This window comes from Tetrao urogallus, assembly GCF_951394365.1.
Source record: "Tetrao urogallus genome assembly, chromosome: 1".
Classification (NCBI taxonomy): Eukaryota; Metazoa; Chordata; class Aves; order Galliformes; family Phasianidae; genus Tetrao; species Tetrao urogallus.
The window spans coordinates 73,533,451-73,549,750 of NC_136813.1; the positions used below are offsets into that span (position 1 = coordinate 73,533,451).

A 16,300-nucleotide genomic window follows, 5' to 3' on the forward strand; every position below is an offset into this window, starting at 1 on the left:
TTTCAACAAAACTGCGCAACAAAAACCAAGTTGTGGTATGCGGCTGGTCCACCTAGTAACTGCTGGAGAACCAAAGCAGTGTTACAACTAGTATCAACCACCTTTAAATAAACCAAAGTAGGAGTTTCTCATTTAAATTAGTTGTCTTCTTTTATGAAGGTGTTAACTTAGTTCAATAATTCTCATATGGAGCTGAAACAGCACCTTATAAAGCAAACTGCTAGCACTGTCATCTCTCTTTAAGCTGGTCTCTGTGGGCATACCTGGTGACACATCATAAGAAGAGGGAATTACTGCCCTCCCGTTCTTCTCCAGACCTATAGTGTACACACACAGTGCTGGCACACGGATGTCAGGTTGAGACTGAGAGATTTCCACATTTTTTTTATTCTGCAGATTTTTTATTCTACAGTAAATAATTCTTTAGTTGTGTAGGCACACACAAGGCACCCTGATCATTACATGTGCCTCTTGCCTACGAGACAGAAGAAACAATCTGATGTAAGTCACTAAAAAATGTGAACTGAAGGTGGTGACTATCTCAAGTTACATCTTTTCCTGCTCTGTGAAATCTCATACTGCTATTCAGTAACCCTCAAATGAGTAAAAAAATAATTGCAAGTGTCAAATTCAAACATCAGCAAAGGGCAAGATTTGAAAAGTGTCTACATCTTAGACTCAACTTTATACATGTCTATTTAAGAAAAGCACTCTCTATGCTACTAGCCTGTAGACAGCATCATAAATAATCAGTGTTCAGTCCAAAGATCCACAGTATCAGGCAGTATTCATTTTATCATTTTTAAAAAATGAAAGAAAATCGAAACGGAATATAAGCCATTTATTTTTTAACTAATGTCACATACAATTCTGTGTTGATAGCCATTTAACTGCCAGCAAAATAATAGCAAAAAATCTGATAAAATATATTCATACAGTCTTTCAAATCCTGCATTATATTTGGTTTCAAATACAGAAACATCCAAACTTCATCTGTATTTAGCTTATTTGGTTTGCATCTTGTACAGCTTTTACAGTTTATAACTGCATAAGTGCTGATGTATAAAGATGTAATTTGCCAGTGTTGATCATGATTTATATTAAAATAAATAAGCAAATCTACTGAGATGATACAAACTGAGCAAACAGAATTCATCCTAATTATGCATGATCTGAGGGATTCAAGGAAGCAAAGTTAAGGTATGAAATTTCCAGATGAAAAGCAATCTAGAAGCAATGCCCTCACCATCTTCTCTGATCAATTTTATCCTGCTATTAACATTACTCGGATAAAATAACAAAATAAGATGCTTAAATGTAACTGATCTAACTAGTAGGAAAAAAAATAGTTATTGATCTAAAATGTAATAAGATGGATTTTCAGCTTTCAGATGTGTCACCAATGCAGGGATTCTTCACGCTTAACATTAATCTTCAAAAAGTTAAGCACTAGGTTAGCTGTCTGTTCCCTGCCTGTTCAACGGAGATTCAGCTTATGCAAGATATTGACTTTAGAAGGATCCATCCATAATAAACAATTTTTTTTCAGAATATAAAAACGAATGTCGATTTTTCTCCTTCAGTAAGAGGGAAAGAGTAGAGATGGACATCTTAAAGCAGCCAGTGAATGTTTATATAGTTCAGATAATGTGTGATGAACTGAGTCAGGTCACTGAAGATTTCTAGAGGTCCGTGTCCCATAACAAGGGAACTTAAGGACCTATCTGTGCTTGTCATTTTGTCCCATTAGGGTACAATTTAGTGTCCACAGACCAACAGAACTTCTTTCTGTGTCTGATCAGCACAAAAATTAACCTCTCGTATCAGACACGTGCATCCAGCAGTTGTGTTATCCAACTTTGCAAGTAGGTTGAGTTCCTTTTCCTTACTCTTATGGTGGTGTGGATACAGCCCTCACAAATGGCAGCACTAAGTCTGTTTGCTGAAAAAACGAGCTATCCTTAAACGTACACAAAGTGCTGCTCACGCTGTGCTGAGATATGTACTTTCTTTGTAAGGTTTTGTCAGCCATGAGCCCCCTGAAACTGTGCCAGGATTCAGAGAATCAAGAGGTCTATCTCAAAAGGTGGTGCTCATTTCCTGCCTAGGAGGCTCTTGAGACATATTTCTATGCTCTACAGTACAGCCATGCAGAATAGCTCCTTTTCAAGTCACTGTTTGGCTGGGGGTGATGCTGAGGACTCAGCAAGTTAGTTGTTCCCATGTTTCTCAGACCCAGGGCTTTACCAGGGACCAGTAGCTATCACAAATCAACACTTCAGGTGTTGGTAACAGTGCTGGTGAGAAATTTTTCTTCAACAAACCTTGCTGTGCTATTAAGGCACCATTTTATACTTGAAAGGCTTAAACATGAAGAAGAAAACGTTTCAGCTCTTCAGGAAGGAGAAGGCCAGTTATTTTCTGATGCTGCTTGTGTCCAAAGCACCTTCTGATGCACAAGCGGCAGAGCTGCATCAAGGACAGCGGCCCTGGAGAGAGACAGGAGACTTGTTACACATATGGCCTTATCTCCCCAAGGCCCACCACGGACATGCAGCCCCCAGCACACTTGGTAGTGGAATGGCATGCCTATATCCACCAAAGGATGTCAACCCACCATTTGGTTAAAGCCTCTTCACTATCATTACACACTCACAATAAGCATTAACAGAATAATTCCTTCCCTTTTTAACTTGCACAGGTGTTAAACAGCTTGTGTTGTTTGTGAAGGGATGATTGATGCTTCCTTCAAAGGCTTCCCCCCACAGACCTTCATTGAGATCCAGGATTCCAGCAAACTGTTTGAAACTTATTTCATAACAGAGACAAACACATAGCAAAAGAAATGCTACATAATCCTTATTTAAGCCTTCCTGATTAACCAGTTCCATGCTGATAAATACAATCCATGCTGAAGAATCCAGTGCTATTTTCAACCCCTTTATTTAAGTATAATGACATTAAGGGCTTATTTGGGAGGCTTATCCTTTTCATGAAAGGGTAGATACTGTGCAGTGCTTTTGATGGCAGCACCTGTCACTATTCAGATCTCAACCTACCACTTGTACAGCCCTGTGCTGCATATGAGGTTGACCAGCACTGACAGCAGTGAGGGACTTCCAGGGGAAAAGGAGATGTGAAGGGCAGATCACAGAATCATAGAATGGCTTTGGTTGGAAGGAACTTTAAAGAGCATTAAGCTTCAACCCCCTACCATGGGCAGGCTTGCAAATGCAAGCAAGCAGTGAGAACAAATGAAAGGTTGGTTATCATGCATGTGGAGGAGATGATAAGAAGAAAATGTAGAAAGCAAGAGGGAGATGGGAGGGGACAGCGTTGGTACCAGCAGTCATGAGTGAGCGGTAGTCATGAGATAGTGGTAACCAGAGAAGCTGAGGTGGAGAAATAAAGTGTGGTGAGGAGAGAATGCAGACTACAGCACAAAAAGCAGGTGCAAGCAGGCTCTTCACAACCATTCAGAAACCATATATGGGTTGTTAGCAAGCCCTTTGCTGCACATGTTGGACCCTGTTGCAATGCCAGCATGGCATGTGGTGGTGTGCACAGCGAGAGGGGTGCAAGATTTGTGTGCTGGACCTATGAGGCCTGTAAGGAACTACGAGGTCTGTGATGAGCTATGGGGCCCATGAGGAGATTCTGATCCCTGCAAAATCAGAGGATGCAATGTGCACACCCCTCTCCTGGGTCGCAACCATTCAACAGCCCCAGGAGTCAGACATCATCTGCCCATCAGATATCACCCTACTCAGGAAAAGACATGTTGGAGAATATCAGAAAAACACCAGTCAGCTGCAAAATACCCTGCAGGCATTCATCATTTCTAACTTGAATTGCTGAATTTTGCTTAGAAAAGATCCTTTTCTGCCCAAGCCCTTAGCTCAGCCATGGCAGTTTTCATGACAGCTCCATAGGGTTTCCCTGGGATGTTTTTTTATCTCAAATAAATAGGACACATGTGGTGCCTTAGGAGTCACAAGGCTCATGCAGCAAGGATTTGAGTTTGAAAAGATCACCACTTCGTGCATCATAGATTAGGCTGGGAAACCAGATGTCTGCTGCACATACATAATGCGCACAGCACAGCTGTTTCCACGTTATTATTTTCATATTACATTTCCACGAAGGGCCTGATTCATCACTTTATTATTCCACCTTTACCTTGCTGTAAATCTGTTTATGACAATAACCATGTCTACACTTAGTAGAATTGTGGGTCAGTGATTTGTTTAAAATAATGAAAATCCAGATTATTTATTACTTTGTGTGGCTTACTGACTGAATGAGAGCACCTAAAGAACACAAGAACTCCAACACTAAAGAATTTATTCTAATTTCCCTCAAGAATAGTAAGTAAAATGCATCTCCCTCATTCATTAAAGCATTTGTAACCAGTCAAACAACATAGACCTGGAACAATTTTATTTGCATGTTCTAAATAAGCACTTCCTAAGGTTTAACCCTACAGCTTGATACTTTTAGATTACACAATACGTAACATTGGCCTTCCAAGAAAATTTAGTGTATATATACACGTATTCATTATATCATTCTTCTGTAGTTTTCCTTAATTCCCACAAAACAATGAATACAGTCTCATTTTAAAGATACTTTTGCATCTACACAAGGTTTTGTCCCCAGAATAAAAGTAAATACCAACCAACTAGAAGATCACTGTTGTAATTTCTAATGTATGCAGTATTTGGCATGTGTCTAAAAGTTGGCACACGGTAAAAATTGAGGATCCTAGTCCTAGTGTTCACCAGATAAACACAATTCTTATCAGAGTTGATTTTCTATTCACATTTGTTGGCATGTTCCAGACAACATTTCTGGCTTTATTCCCATCCCAGACTCAAGAGAATTTTTTTTACCCTGAGCTCTGTGTTGCATCACACTGAAAGCTCAATATGGTTTCTCCCTGATGCAGTGTTCATAGACCTGTTGGTCAAAAGATGGGTAGTCATCACTGTTATCACCAATATACTCTGACACAGAAGGAGACAGTGTCCAAATATCAGCAAATTCAGGTAGCCTTTCTTATTCTGTTTTGTAGAACTACGAGTACAGAATACTACAGCCTTGTGCAGCACTTTGTATGATTTTTCCCTATAGCATCCCACATGAAGGAAAAAAAACAAGTGCTAAGAGACACCTTCTTTCTGCAGGAACAGTCGACCCAAAGGGCTGCCAGGTGGAACCAGCTCCATTGGCCTTTTGCTTTCAGCATTCTTTGCCCAAATGTCTGCTCCGAAGTCAATCAGCAGCATCACCAGCTCTACACTGCAGCTCCTGGCAGCGGCGTGCAGTGGGGACTCCAGGCCCTTGCCGATGTTCACGTTTGCACCTGAATATGAAGAGATGACAAGGAATAATTTCCACTTCCTGCATTAGCTGCAATTTCTCTGAACAATCCATAAATACCGTAGCATTCCCCTAGAGGTGGATTCCTGTCCTTTAGGTCTTGGTCCCACAATTTGCTTACGGACTACTTGAACTGGCTGTGAAGCAGTGAAGTTGTGAAAATGATCCCAAAGGATCAATGCACAAAGGAAGTCTTTCACACACAGCCCAGCCCACAGACTTCTTGAAGTCTCACAAAAGAGTAGTTCCACCTGTCGATCTAATTTGCTCCCTATCCCAACTCACCATTCCTTTAAAATGCATGCAAGGTTTCACCCTGCTCCATAACAGAGGCTTAAGCTGATTTCCAGGTGCTGAGTTACCAAGCCTGCTCAGGAAAAAAAAAGTGAGGATGGAAAAGTTTTGAGGCTCTTAATAGTGGAGAATATAAGCACTCTCTGATCCCCAAGTGCTCCTCAGTCTGTTATCCTGAGCTAATGCCTCACAAAACGTGTGAACTGCAGAATCAATTCATAACTATAACATTTTTTGAAGCACATTTTCTTTCCTACAAACAGTAGGCAGCAAAGACAAAAGGCAAAGAACAGAAAATAATAGGCAAAAGTGAATTCTTAATCTATATTTGATTTATTTAGGAAAAGATCATCGTGCTAAATCATGCATAATGTCATCTAAATGTGTCTTTTTTTTCAAAGGAGTTTGGTCGGCTCACCATTTCCGTATGAGCTATGTGCTATATTCTGTTATGCAGCCCCTCTTTATTAGAAGAGATGCACTGCCATAGGTAAGAAATGGCCTTGCGTAGTTATCCAAGTGGTTAGATTTGTAGTTGGATTTATCTGAGGAAAAGCATACAGTGCTAAATGTTTTTACTCCATGTTGGAAATGTTTCACACATTTTATGAACTATGTAAGAATTAAAACATTTGCAAAAGAAGTATGTAAGTATAAAGGTATATATATAAAAGCATATATCTAAGTATAAAAGAAGTATGTAAGTTTAGTCATTTCTGTTGAGTAAAGAGGATGGAAGAAAAAACAAAGTATCTTGCTACTCTCTTCAAATAGCTACAGAAGCACAAATACATGGACACTGGAGAGGATGGTGCTGTTTTGGGCACCACCGGCAGCATGAAATCCAGGATGGTACAACTCCCATCACTTTGTTGGGAGTTGTAAAGCTCATTTCCTGGTCAAGAAGGTCCTGTTTACCCTGCTCCCCTCTTTAGCACAGAACTGTCATTGAGACAAAAACTTCTCCAGATCCCAAAGAAGGAATTTATCCAAATCTTTGCTGAAAAGACAAACATTACAGGGAAGGAAAATACACCACCCTTTATTTTTCCTTTTACCTGACTCAAGTAGCTTTCTGGCACAGTCCACTTGTTGGTTCTCACAAGCTACATAAAGCGGAGTACCCAGATGGTTGACGTTGTGATCTATGTTCACCCCATGGGATGTGAGGAGCTCAACACACTGCACATGACCTAAAAGGGGTAAAGGGAGAGTCAACTCGCAGAGATCAGGCATTTTGCAATAGTCCAAATTCTCTGATGCAGAAGTGTGATTTGGCAAAGATTCATTGTTTTGTCAAGAGGTGATTGTAATACATGGATCCACTGTCCTTACTCCAGTGTTTTCAATCAGAAAAACAGGAACTGCAAATCCAGTTTGAGAATATGCTAAAGCCCCTACATTATATCCAACTCATTACAGATATCTACTGAAGATGAGATGAATCATGCTGGACTTCTCTTCTTTTGAAGACGACCAGACTACTCTTGAATCTCTATGTAAGAGGCAGCTGATTTGGACAGTGCATCCCCTTCCAGGGGTCACCACATGAACCCAGAGGCCCTGAGAGCAGCAATAAGTGGCCCTTGGTGAGCACGAGGGGTGGGAGCAAGTGCAACACTTGTGATGAGAGTAAGAAGGAAGGAACAATTCCTGGCCTAAATCATGAAGATCTTCTTTACCTCTCTCTTTCACTTCCCCAAACTTCTAGCAAGTTACAAAACAGTGCTGACACCCATGAGGTTACCTCTCTTAGCAGCTTCATGGATGGGGGATGCCAAGTCACAGGGCGGGTGGAGGTTGGCCCCATGTTGCAGCAGTAAATTCAAACAAGCCACACTGCCACTGACACATGCACTGAACAAAGGAGTGTGCCAGTCAACAGTAACCCCATTCACCTGGGGGAAGAATAAAAACAACACTGGAACAGGTTGCCCAGAGAAGTTGTGGATGTCCCATCACTGTAAGTGTTCAAGGCCAGGTTGGATGAGACTTTTGGCAACTTGGTCTGATGGGAAGTATCCCAGCCCACAGCAGGGGGGTTGGAACTAAATCATCTATGATCTAGCATTAAATTGTCATAATAAAACATGTTAACACTGGAGACAGTATCTTGTCCATGATGCACTTACCTTAGCACCATGCTTTAATAGGAAATTGGCACAAGCAGCATGACCACCTAAGCAGGCTTCGTGGAGAGGAGACACATGGTCTGCAGTAACAAGATTAACATCACTCCCCTGATGAAAGAAAATAACATTACAGCCAACTACAAAACAAACAAACAACAACAGCAACAACCCACCACTCTTCCATAATGATCCTTGAAGATTGATTTAATCACAACTTTCTCAACTGCTTGGAGTTACCAGGTAAGCAATGAAAGAGTCTGTGGTGCTTCAGCTGGAACAGACACTGGCACATCATACCAGAGGTCATGCCTTTTACACATCACTAATCAATACAGACAGCTGTGGTCAACGAACTGTCCAATGGAACAATGCAGACATCCTTCTAGGCATTCTGCTTTATTTTACTTCAACTACATCTAACAAACTAACTCCACTAACAGCTAACAAACTCTGAAATAAACAAGATTAGAGCTCGCAACATGGCATGCCTGCCTCTTGCTTACATGTCTGCTCATGTCTCTGACCTCCAGTCTGTGACTGCTTGAATGGAACAAACTCAGAAGTACTTTTGATACATATATTTGATATACTTTCTCTGGATTACGGCACCTTTTGAAGAAAAGTTGGCTTCTTCGTTAGGAACCATTGAATTGACTGTACTACAGGATCTTTTCTATCAGTCTTCATGATCCAAAAGTTTCAGGTGGAAGAGTTTCCAATAACTACTCTCTTTCCTCCACCAGCTAAATCCACTAATTTTGAGGGAACAGAGCAGTGAGGTTCAGAAATTTCTTCTCCCCAGCTATGCCCTTGCTTGGGAGGAGCAAGGCCTTTAAGCACTTCAAGCAAAGAGCTTCAAAGAGCACCAGAAACAGATGCCTGGGAGCCTGAATTGAAGCCTCAGCTGGAGTCTTGTCTGTGCCTGGAGCTACCCCCACCAAAGGCACCAAGTGCTGGTCATGGGCACAGGAGCTGCAGAACGAGCCCTGCGGCTGCCCACAGGAACAGCAGCTGCGGTCTTGTTGTCCACAACCCAAGATGCAGGTCTTCAGGTTAGCATGCAGAGTTTGTGTAAGGCAAATAAACGTAAAAAAAACATATGTTACACATAGACTTTTGGTCAACGTGACTTTCTCACTCTGGATGTTTCAGAGTAAAACACAGACTGCATTCAGCAACTGAACCCAGTAGAGATCATATTGACTTGGCAGAGCAATACCTGGTTGATGAGCTTCTTCAGAGCAAGCAGACGCCCATGGATAGATGCATCATGTAAAGGAGACCAGTCTGAAACAAAGTCTGCACAAAGAGAAAGACAGAAAAAATGTCTAACATTTCCATGGACTGTTTCATCAGTGTACTTTACTTCAACTGTGTGAACCAGTAATCCTCCTCTAATTTATTACTTGAGCCACCAAGCTTTTCTTGGAGAGGCCGCAGGGAGGGAGTGAAAAAACAGGATGGGTTCACTCTGGGTGTGTTTTGAATTCATCCCATGTTAGTGCTGAGCAGCTGTGTTCCCATTCAGAAGACAAGAGAATGATTTACAGAACACCACCTTGTTCTGACTGAGCTTGTCTCTTGGTTTGAATTATTTCCAGTGCCTTTGTTTTCACAAGCTCATTACGCTTTAACAATTAGCTCAAAAGGAGCATGCTTTGGAAAGGGTACAGCTGCTCAGTCATTCACCCCTGCTCAGAGATGGGCTCGATTCAACAATATGTAACTAGAGACGGTACCAAAGTACAGGGAGACAAATTGTGTTACCTGTTGATTTTGTGTCTCACTTTTCAGTCTAGTGTCAGCCTCTGCAGTGGTGCATTTTAAATAATAGCTATATTGTTGGCACTGTGGAAGCCATAAAAAGTAAATGTAGATGAAAGCTCAAGGAAATGGTCTGCCTTTTAGCAGATTTTAGTTTTCATGCTTGAACATTTAGTGGAGGAAAGAAAGCACTCAGCTTTAGGTGAAGAAGATTTGGTGAAAAACACCGTATTTCCAGAAAGGTTTTTCTTTAAGAAAGAGACATGATTTCACCCTAAGAACATGTGGACTGCATGATCTCTTGCTGCTCTGCCTCACTGGGCCAAGGCAAAAGAGCAAGAGCAAGAGGACTTGCAAATGACCTGTTCTCTCATGCTGAAGCAAATGAAACTCCTCAGCAGTATGGGAACACCTACCACGACCCTGAGATCTACTTGTGTCTCAACACACGATCCCTCCATTTCTCCAAGGGACAGTGCAGGGAATGGGATACCCACTGAATGGTAGTAAGGACACAAGCTCAGGTCACAAGGGGAGTAACTTTACTTAGATATGTCATAAGGAAAGTATTCCTACAACTATGCTAAAAGTATTCATATTCTAAGTGCCTGTATAAAAAAAAACGTATTTTCTCTTACTAGGTCTTATGCAAAAGACTGACATAAGGGCACTATGGCATATGGTTTAGGAAGCAAAAAAAAGGTTTGCATCAGAAACAGAATTCTAACTCTTACTTTGAAGTAATCTTGATATTTCAAAACTGATGTACAGAAAAAATACCACATGCCAAAAATAATTTCTGGAAATGAGTCAGCATAGTCCTGGTTGAATGAAGGAGGCATGGGAGGGAACCTTTATGATTAAATTTGGTAACAAACCTGTTAAGTCATGTAGAGAGCTTTTCTGAAAGATTTATTTGACAGGCAAAAACATTATTTGATGCATTTTACAGGACATACCTTTCCTCAATTTGCAGCTTAATATAAAGGTCTGAGGAAATACTTTACACTTCATTTCCATAGCTGCTATATCTGTTCTTTGTTTTAACACAGTGAAACAAACTAATGCAAAACTGACAGTCCTCCAAATATTAACAGAGGGGCCCTTTAGCATTGCAATTTTATGGCTCAGGGCCACCAGAGAACGCTAATCCCTCTAGGAGAGATTTACCTCCTTCAGTATTCATTGCCTCAAAACTCAATATCTGGTCTGTTAATAGCCCAGGTACTCCCGGGAAGAAAAATAAGCATTTCCAGAGGGCATTTCACCCATCTTCTGCCTGCCTCCTCTTGAGTTCCATAGGCCCTGTACCACAGCTTGTACTTGCAGTAAGTTCATAACCATTCTTTGGCCTTAGCAAGTGGAAAGCAATTTCCAGAAGCTATGGTTCTAGTCTCATGAGGATATGTCATTTGATAACGACAGCAAAACCATGGTACAGTTATTAAAGCACAGTATTATTAACTAACTAAAATAACTGTGCTTTAAAAGTGATGTGTATCAAATAGTGCTTGTTAAATTACCTTCACCTGTGTAAAATTAAATATCTCATTTTCCAAGGTGCAAAGCTGAAAAGCATCTCTGCTTGTTTGCATTAAACACCTCAGGAATGCCAGGCACAGTGCATTGTATGTACTAAGGCGACTGTCTAACATTTTCCTATGCTTTTTCAGTGACCCTCATTGTGCTGTTTTGAGTAGTTCTGTGAGAAGGCCCAAATCAGCAGTGATAGGAGCAAGGGAAAACCAAACCCCACAGGCATCACTAAGCCAAGATCTTCAATTTTATGAAGCTTTTTATAATGCAGATGGTAGCATATTGGCAGACAAAACTTTGTTTCTCTTATCTTGAACTGAGCTCACCTCTACCAGGCATCCTCTCCAGTAGCTAAACCACGTTCCACCATGCTGTCTTTCTTACCCATCCTGCAAGTGTTAACTCTGGTTGTGTATCCAGTGCCATGGTGTTACCAATGCTGTTGCCAGATGTTAATGAGTTGCAAGGAAACGTTTACAAGATCTAGACTGAAGAACAAGTTTTCTGAGCAGTGCTTGATCTCTTTTTGGTCAAATACCTAGCATTTTGTATGAACTACCATGATGTTATACTATCATGTAATTGTTTTGGTGACAAAGAGGGAGGTGCATGGTCTGCTCTATCCACATGCAGCCCTTATCCATCCAACTCAGTGTTTTCTTGAGGAAAAAGCAAGTTTCCATTAAGACTCCAAACCAGACCATAGTTGTCTGTGGAATGATGATTAACTTCTAATTTCATGAATTTGTAACAGTGAATTAGAAGACTGACCAGCAAAAACGTCAAAGATAAGGATCACTAGAAAATAAAAGGTGTATATGCAAGGATGTCCTAACCCACTTGGGCATCCTGTAGTAGGCAGGACTGGGTCCCTTATCCTAAAAAGAAGTGGAGGCCTAAGACAGCTTTAAGATCATCTTGGGTACATTGTGAATAGAGGGTGAAAGGTTCTGCTGACTGCATGGCACAGTAGATAGAATATCAGTAATATAAATTATCACTATTATTGCCATATACAGGCATCTGATTAAAGCCTAAGTAAATGTCAATGCTAACTAGCCGTAGACTTCTTAAATTCTCAAATAGTGACATTTGAGAAAGTTCTTGAAATACTTTGCCATCACAGCAGTCTACGTAGAGAAAGTCCAGTGTACACAGTTGGCACAGTTGCATTCACTGCATGTACTGCCACAGCAATGCAAATTTCTGCTTCCCGAAAATATGTACAATTGCTTTCTCATGGAGAAATGAGCCTGTTAATCCATATTTGAAATTTCCCTGCACCTTGATCCACAAGCAACCTCTGTCAAGCCTCATGGCTTTCAGCATCCAAAAGCCGCTGTTTTTTTATGGCATAGGGCCATCCAGCTCCCCTTTCACTGCTGAAACTGCAGCCAACTCAGAGGTTACATGAAACCTCTGGTCCTACTCGATTGCACTGCATCCACCTGGGCCCTTGAATGCTGACAGGGCAGCTACAGAGGGAGCCTTATACCAGTAACTGCACGAACAACCAAGCTTTGACTGCTGCCTGTGGATGTGCTTGCAGAACGTTTCTAGAAGAGCATTCATTCTGTGGTGGAGGCTGAAAGCATATTTTTCCAGTCTCTGGTCATGAGGAGGGTGTCAGTCACTCAGTAACTCCCTGGGTTGCTTTCATTTCATGGTAACCTCACACAGTGCAGCTCACAAGGGTCTCTACAATTCTTTCAGCTGAGGCATGCTCTTGCATACACATTTACATATACATGGCATACTATGACATGACATACTATGGCATTATGTATAACAATACTATGAATGATTTTTCGTATTTGAAGGCTTTCACCTAATACTTGTGATATATGTAGCCAAAAACATTCCTGTTGCAAACCATCAGCAGAGCTTATTGACAGGCGGACGAAAAAAGAACATGATGAGCTCCAGCACCCAACAGACCAAGCCACCCATGCTGCCTGTAGGCTCCCTCCCTCCCAGACTCCATTTTGGCAGAACTGATCTCTCATGCAAACTGGGTTTGGTTCACACTGTGTTATGACATTGCCATCCCTCCCCTCCCACCCTAGCTTCAGTGCTCAGTGTACGCACACACACAAAGGAGGAGCAGCAGGCAACACAGCCAACATACTGATCATCTTTATGCTGTAGTTTGCCTCTCTTTATTTTTCAGTGTTCTATTTTTCTATGTGGTAAGAATGGAAGTGTTCTCAATAGCCCTGGAAAAGAGGAAGGACACTGTGAAGTCGTATTATCTTAATTTCCCTCCATGATCCCACTTCACTGACCATGAACTGAAGGAATGGTGTCTCAGAAATGGGGGTGCAGGGAACATTACAAGCTAAGCTGCTGTGTAAAGATAAATTCTTTGTCCTTGGTCAGTCACCATGCCATATTTTCAATGGCTCTGGGCCAGCCAACAGAGCAACGATCAGAGTGAGGCCATTTATTTGAATAACTTCACCACTGACCACAACAGCTTTGGTCACAGCTGATCATAGTGCCGTAGCCATTGTGGAAGAACCTGCATGGGTGAATGGCTGGGCTTGGGCAAGGGCATTTGGGCCTGCTGACTGGAAAGAATAAGAAAATTAAAAAGAAAAGAGGAAGGAAAAAAAAAAAGAAGAAGAAGGAAAAAAAAAGGAAAAATAGATAAAAGAATGAAAACAAACAAACAAACAAAAAAAAAAAGTAAAACCAGATAAAAGAAAAGAAAAAAGGAGAAATAGAAAGCAGATAAAAACCAGGAGGTAAAGGAGGGAAGGAAGGAGAAAGGAAAGGGAAAAAAAAAAAAAAAAAAAAAATGAGGAAGGAAAGAGAAAGAAAAGAGGAACTGAGCCAACACTGAGCGGGCACCAATTGAAGTTCAACATGCCACACTGCAATCTCTTTTTTAGTTTGCTGTAGTTCAATTACTGCATTTGTTTATGCTTGCATGAACTGCACTACAAAATCTGACACTTTTTCTGTGATGCACCAGGAAAAAAAAGAAAAAAAAATAACAACCATAAGAGAAATCAGTATCGAGCATGGACAACTTATTAAAATCCCTTTTGAAGAGCAAGAGCACGGGGACGTGGCTGCGGATCTGCACTGAAGTGTAACTTCTATAGAAGCGTGCCTTTGCAGCCTGACCCTGCCCGCTGCCGGCAGACGTGAGGGCAGAGGCAGGAGCCTTACTCACCCCTCATCAGCACCTCTGATGGAGTCGTTGCAGGCACCTGGCCTCCTGCTCCTTGCGACTTGCTGCCGTTTTGATTCATTCCCTCCTCATCCATCTCTGTCCCGTCTGTCCAGTGTCTGTTTTCTCACTTCACGGTCACTCGAAGGAGTTCAAATTCCATCGTTCACGACGAGCCCCCGCGTGCAGGAGCGATCTGCCCAGCAGATAGGCGCAACCGAACCGGCCGCAGGCTGAGACTGGTGCTGCACCGCTTTGTGCAGAAACTTAAGTACCTAGGCTGGAGTTAGGGAAACACCTCCCTGGCCGTGCTGGTAAACAGCCAGTGATCAGGCAGACCACACTGCACGAAGCGAGAGATGTGCCTGATGTCATATCCTCCCCAACCCCGCGCCCAATCGGGGAGCCGGCCGGCTGTTTTTATCAGGAAGGAAATTCTTGGTTTGCCAAAAAAAAAGAAAAAAAGAAAAAGAAAAAAAAAAAAAGGGGGGGGGGGGGGGGGGGGGAGAGAGAAAGAGCCAGTTCAACTAGTTGAGCAAACTCTGCCTGCGGGGGATTTGCAAAGAAAACTCAGGGAGACACCGGTGCGATCCGCACCACTCCCAGGCGAGCGGTTTGCAGGCACCGTACTGGGCTTTCTTCTCCCTCAGCAGTGCCCCGTGTGAGCCCACCAGCAGCCGGGACCCCCGCAAGGAGTGAGAACCGAATTCCTGCCGCGCGGCGGTGGTCACCACGTGCCGTGCGAATATTGGAACCACATGTTGTTCACCGAGCCACGCTCTCCACTGGAAGCTCCTCATTGTTTCTGTGGCGTGGAAAGCATAGTGCTGAGCGGGCTGATTTCTTCCTCCCCATTTCAAACGTTTCCCCGGTGCAGTCACACAAAGGGTTTCATATCCGACCGCTGTCCTTCTATTTTAAACCAATTTCTTGGTCTAAAACCAGAATCACAAAGCTACCCGTCAACAAATGGCAACTGATTTTCCAGAGGACCTCCATTTTATTTCTCTGGGTCTGCATGCATAAATCCTGATCTCATGGATCACCTCTGCTTGCACAGTTTTCTTGTTCAAATGAGTACAATGTACAAGTGCAAATTCCTTTTGCTGCCCCTGAGTATATGTTCATTTGTGCACAAGTGAAAGTATGCAGAACTTCTACATGAAAATCTCACTCATGTTGATAAAATTGGTCTAGGAGAGCAGAAGTTGCATGTGTGTATCTGAAGATCCAAATTACCAGAGATAGGACAAAGGGGAATGGCTTTAAACTAAAAGAGGGGAGATTTACGCTAGATGTTAGGATGAAATTCTTTACCCAGAGGTTGGTGAGGCGCTGGCACAGCTGCCCAGAGAAGCTGTGGTGCCCCATCCCTGGAGGCGCTCAAGGCCAGGTTGGATGGGGCCCTGGGCAGCTGAGATGGTGGGGGGCAGCCCTGTCCATGGCAGGGTTGGGGCTGAGTGGGCTTTGAGGTCCCATCCTTTCAATCCAAAAATTCTGTGATACTTTGATAAACCAAATTCTAACTGGGCTAATTCCAAGAAGTAGGGCTTCATTTCTAGCACATGCAAGAGATTTGGAATAATTCTGAGGTTTTTATTTAATCTTTAAAAAAAAAAAAAAAGCATTTCTGCTTGAAGACTTGAACAGCATGAGCATCATCCACAAGCCCTGTCACTGGGGAGCCTGTGAAGACAACTTGGGCACACGCTGGTTCACAACTGCCAATGAAACATGAATAAGGAGAAGTCTGTCCTTTCCAGGCTTGTTCCTGCCCAATGCTCTCCTGTCTTCTGAGTCTGGCTTGTAAGTGAATAAGCATAATCTGTGACCTTTAAATTCAACACTAGTAAGGAGCCTACAAGACTGAATGATCCATTTTAGTCCCCAATAATACGTGGACAGAGAGACTTGGGTCATTTGACCCTCTGATCTGCTGATCATTTGAATAATATGATATTAGTTGCACATATTTGATCATGATTTCTTGTATTAACCTCTGCATTGAAGGAAG

General features: G+C 42.2%; 1 protein-coding gene across 2 annotated transcripts; it reads right to left on the reverse strand.

Annotated features, from left to right (window-relative positions):
• Positions 1-2,364: 2,364 nt before the first annotated feature.
• ASB9 (ankyrin repeat and SOCS box containing 9) lies at positions 2,365-14,383 on the reverse strand (the record flags this gene model as incomplete). Of its 2 annotated transcripts, XM_079544502.1 has the most annotated exons (7): positions 2,365-2,489; positions 5,174-5,365; positions 6,735-6,869; positions 7,424-7,574; positions 7,809-7,916; positions 9,028-9,107; positions 14,290-14,383. In XM_079544502.1, 7 exons carry the CDS (start codon positions 14,381-14,383, stop codon positions 2,365-2,367), a joined length of 885 nt encoding a protein of 294 aa, XP_079400628.1. The 2 variants fall into 2 exon arrangements, with proteins under 2 accessions (XP_079400628.1, XP_079400629.1); XM_079544503.1 differs by lacking the exons at positions 2,365-2,489; positions 6,735-6,869 and having other exon boundaries at positions 5,163-5,365.
• Positions 14,384-16,300: the final 1,917 nt, after the last annotated feature.